The sequence below is a fragment of the Cyprinodon variegatus genome, unplaced genomic scaffold (genome assembly GCF_000732505.1).
Source record: "Cyprinodon variegatus isolate N-32 unplaced genomic scaffold, C_variegatus-1.0 Scaffold31, whole genome shotgun sequence".
Classification (NCBI taxonomy): Eukaryota; Metazoa; Chordata; class Actinopteri; order Cyprinodontiformes; family Cyprinodontidae; genus Cyprinodon; species Cyprinodon variegatus.
The window spans coordinates 2,057,077-2,061,240 of NW_015150484.1; the positions used below are offsets into that span (position 1 = coordinate 2,057,077).

Here is a 4,164-nt window from a genome sequence, read left to right on the forward strand (position 1 = left end):
AAAAAAAAAAAAAAAAAAAAAAAACGGCGTTCAGAAAAATATCAGCTACCAGTACAACACATCTAAATTAACAAAAGAAAAAAACAAATGTAAAGAATTGAAATCTGGTTCACTGTCCACAAGCAATGTACTAGTTGTTGGGGACAGTTTGTTTTTTGTACAAATTATTTTAAACAAACATTTAAAATTAATATTAAATTTCTATTTATTGTTACTTTTTTAAGTCACATCAAGTCCAGCACCAAGGCAAAAGCTTAATAGATCAAAGTTAATAATAATATTAATGTTAATACTAGTAACACTACTAATAATAATGATGATGATGATGATGATGATGATGATGATGATGATGATGATGATGATGATGATGATGATGATGATGATGATAGTAAACCTGCTTGATCGACCTGCTTGATCGCGCCTTGGTTAAAACTACATTTCCCATCAGAGGCCCTCCTCATAATAGGTGGAACTATAGAGCTACACACTCATGTACAGTAGGTGGCGGTATGCACCTATAAACTGTTTGCAATGCGCCATTCAACATAGAAGAAGAAGAGGCGCCTCCTTCTCTGCTACACATGCGCAGTCTGCCGTCCTACTCTGGACAGCTGTAGGAGAAAATGGCAGCACACATGCTAGGACAACAGGTAAGACATTGAACCATTTCTCGCCCTTTGCAACATATTACCGTATTTCCAGCCAATATAAGCCAAGCTTAGTGGGCTGTTTTATATACTATACGTGTTTCAGTGGTGAGAGAGTGACCCTAAATGTTCACAACATGTTAACGTCTCTGTGCACTTGAATGACTGCTAACCTGTTAGCTTCGCAGCTAACCGCCCGTAATGTAAACGGCACAGAAGACGTCAAAGTGAAAACGTTTTGCTTTGTTTGTGTGCAGATAGTTTCTTTAACAGTTCTGTCCTTTCTTCCATCCAGGCCCGCATGTTCAGCACGTCTGTTATCAGACCAGTTGCTAAACTGATTAAGGTAAATGTTTCGACCTAATTTGCTAACCTGCCATGTCATTATTGCACTGAGCTGCTGCTCAGTTGAATGATGGACTCTGTTCATATTTTATTTTCAGCCTCCCATTCAGGTGTATGGGGTGGAGGGCCGTTATGCTACAGCTCTGTTCTCTGCAGCCAGTAAGCAGAACAAACTGGACCAAGTGGAGCAGGAGCTGGGGAAAGTTACTGTAAGTAATCCACTTTAGTACCACTTCATCATAACAAGAACTAGTTCTACTCTAATATCAGACTGTTTTAAAAGGGCTGGATTAATTTTGAAAGTTTACCGCCTAATAGTATCTCGGCTTCTGTCTCCTTGAACCCCAGTCGGCCTCAGCAGATGGCCGTTCGGACTGAGCCTGGTTCTGCTGGAGGTTTCTTCCTGTTAAAAGGGAGTTTTTCCTCTCCACTGTCGCTACAAGCATCCTTAGTGTGAGGGATTGCATTCCAGTCAATGAGTTGATGCAATGAATTTTTTTTCCTTAGAAAACCTTGAATCAATTTGACTGGATGATCTGGTGAACTGTAAAGTGCCTTGAGATGACATGTGTTGTGAATTGGTGCTATAGAAATAAACTGAATTGAAATGAAATATATTCTGAGCAAAAAACTAAAGCTCTAACTCCATCTCTCCTTTGATCATTTCTGTGAAGCAAAGATTAAAATAAATATTTACATGTTAAGTCCTTAACAAATTCTGGCATGGGTTAGCCCAGGGGTCGGCAACCCAAACTGCTCCAAGAGCCATATTGGACCAAAAAACAAAAAATAAATCCGTTTGTAGCCGCAAAAATGTGAAAGTCTTATATATCCCTCGTATGGCAACACTGGCTCTAAGTGTATTATCCCACTATAGAAAAGGACTATGTAAGCTTACATTTAAAATAAACCTTCATGATTAAATGTTTATCCTGGAGCAAATGTCACATAGCAGCATGAGGTAAAGGAGGAGCAGTGAATGCTTTCACCGCGCCACGCTGGTTGCAAGTTATGACCATTGATCTCTATGGCTATGACGCAAATTATTGTTTATATTTATTATACAAAGCTTTACAGCATTGGAAAACATAATTAATTTTTGTTTGACCTCCTGCTCAACATATTAAAACAAACAAAAAAAAAAAAAATCGATTTTCACAAATTTTTTGAAAAAGCTACAGGGAGCCCAAGGGGTGTGCTATAGAGCCGCTTGTGGGTCCCGGGGGTCGGAACCGCTGGTTGCTGACCAGCGGGTTAGCCCTATGCCCTTGTTTATTTCTCTTTGTTTTTCTCACAAACTGAATTTTATAATGGCTAAATTTCCAAAATGGTTACTTTCATTGTTATTTTTTTTTATGCTTGTGTCCAAAGAAAACAAAGATTTTCACCAAAAAGTGATTATGGTTATTTTAAAAATCATATTGCATATTTATTTTTTTCCTTTAAAAAAATATCGAAGAAATCAATATAGGCTGAATTCGAATTCATGGGCTGCGTCGTACAAAGACGCGGTCTAACTAGACAGGATCATTCAAGGTCTGTGAAAATCAGGGGACCGGAAGAGTTTTGACCTTCCACGGCTTTCACTGCCTGTATGCTCTGTCACCTAGCTACTGTGAGACACAAAAAGCAGGAAAAGATGAATACCAAACTTCTCACTACTGTGTTTTTTGTTTTGTTTTTTTAGATTTTTTTGTTGTTGTAAAGTGAACAAAGATTGCACTCATGAGAATAAAGAGTGGAATAAAGGTGACAACCACCGGGAGCATGAACAAATAAAAGCAAATGTAATGATATTAAAGGAGAAGAAAGATATAAGTAAATCTAAACAATGTATGCATGAAAATATAGCAGCAAAATCTCTTCAACAAAAAAAACTTAGTTAAGTAAATTGTGCTATATAACAATAAAAAAATAAAAATCATATCAGATTTATAGTCCCCAAGCTGCAGATATATTAGAAGCTGTCCTTAAATTGCAGCCAAACCCATTTACACAGTAACAGATAAAAACCTTTCAATTAACCAATTATTACCGTCCACATATCTGACTCAAAAACCATTTAAAAAAAACAATTTTCATTATTTTCAGATGGAACTAACTTACATAGTTGTATTATATATTAAACTGCACTTCCAATATTCACCACTGTTCGGTGCCAAGTACCGTTTTCCTCTGAGCATGGGGCAGGCAGCTTGCTTGGTCTTGCAATAAATCCTGGGATAACCAAGGCTAACGGGCAAAAAGAAGGATGCATTTGTCGGCCGCATAACGAGGAGTCTTGCAATCCGAACAGACCTCAGCGCTATGACGTAATTGGCCTTCGAATCTGGCCTCCAGAGGACGCATCCCCTGTATTACAATTCAGGCAGAGATAGCTACGACCTTAACTCTTCGCAGCCAGTGGGTGGCGCCCTGGCTGCTTCTTCCAATCTTCAGTTGTCGTAATTACCATCTGGTGACTATAGCTGTGTCCGATCATCCTCCCTTATCCCCGTATAGAGCACTATATAGGAATTAGGCCATGTTATGCTTGTCTAAAAATGGTGGATTCAAAATTTCCCACAATGCACCTTGAAAAGTAGTGTACGCCAATGGTCCCTAAATGAGCAGATGAATCCAAGAATGCTTTGCAAAATCTTTCCTAGCAAACTTCTGTTTTTGGATCAAGAAATGGCAAAGAAGATACAGGCACCGTACAGGGAGCTGGAGTCGCATGACAATTGGGGAGTGAAAAATAGTGGTTCTCTGTCCAGTCAGTTAAGTAAAATCACTATAACATTCTCTTTATAGTCCCCGCTCTATTTAGTGATTGAGGGGTTAGGGGGTTTGGGTGGACGTTCGGACACAGCCCATGTCAGTTAATGCGAACTCAAGCATTACCAAAAGTTAACTACTGCTGCATGGCTTCTTGACCCTTTGTGTTTAGTTTTATTTCTTTCAGTTTAGTACATGTGGGAAAAGATTTGTAGCTGCTCTAAGCCAAATGACAGTCGGGCTGCAAAAAGGAAAATAAAAACCTGTGTGATCGGATGATTGAATGGTTACACCCTCAGTTTATAAACTTTTGTGTTAAGCAAAAGTGACATACTGAAATTTAATGTAAAGAGACGTACATGGCGTCTGACTTTCAGACTCAGACATACTTTAAAGGAGAAGTTAGGTTTTTAAC

The 4,164-nt window shown here is 38.6% G+C and overlaps 1 protein-coding gene across 1 annotated transcript in view; it reads left to right on the forward strand.

Moving 5' to 3' along the window:
• Window positions 1-542: 542 nt before the first annotated feature.
• Window positions 543-4,164, forward strand: part of atp5o (ATP synthase, H+ transporting, mitochondrial F1 complex, O subunit) — a 6,822-nt gene continuing 3,200 nt past the window's right edge. Inside the window, exons 1-3 of the mRNA XM_015400594.1 lie at window positions 543-650; window positions 943-993; window positions 1,091-1,201. Coding sequence (XP_015256080.1) covers window positions 624-650; window positions 943-993; window positions 1,091-1,201 — 189 coding nt within the window. The 5' untranslated portion in view covers window positions 543-623. The remainder of the gene's footprint in view (window positions 651-942; window positions 994-1,090; window positions 1,202-4,164) is intronic.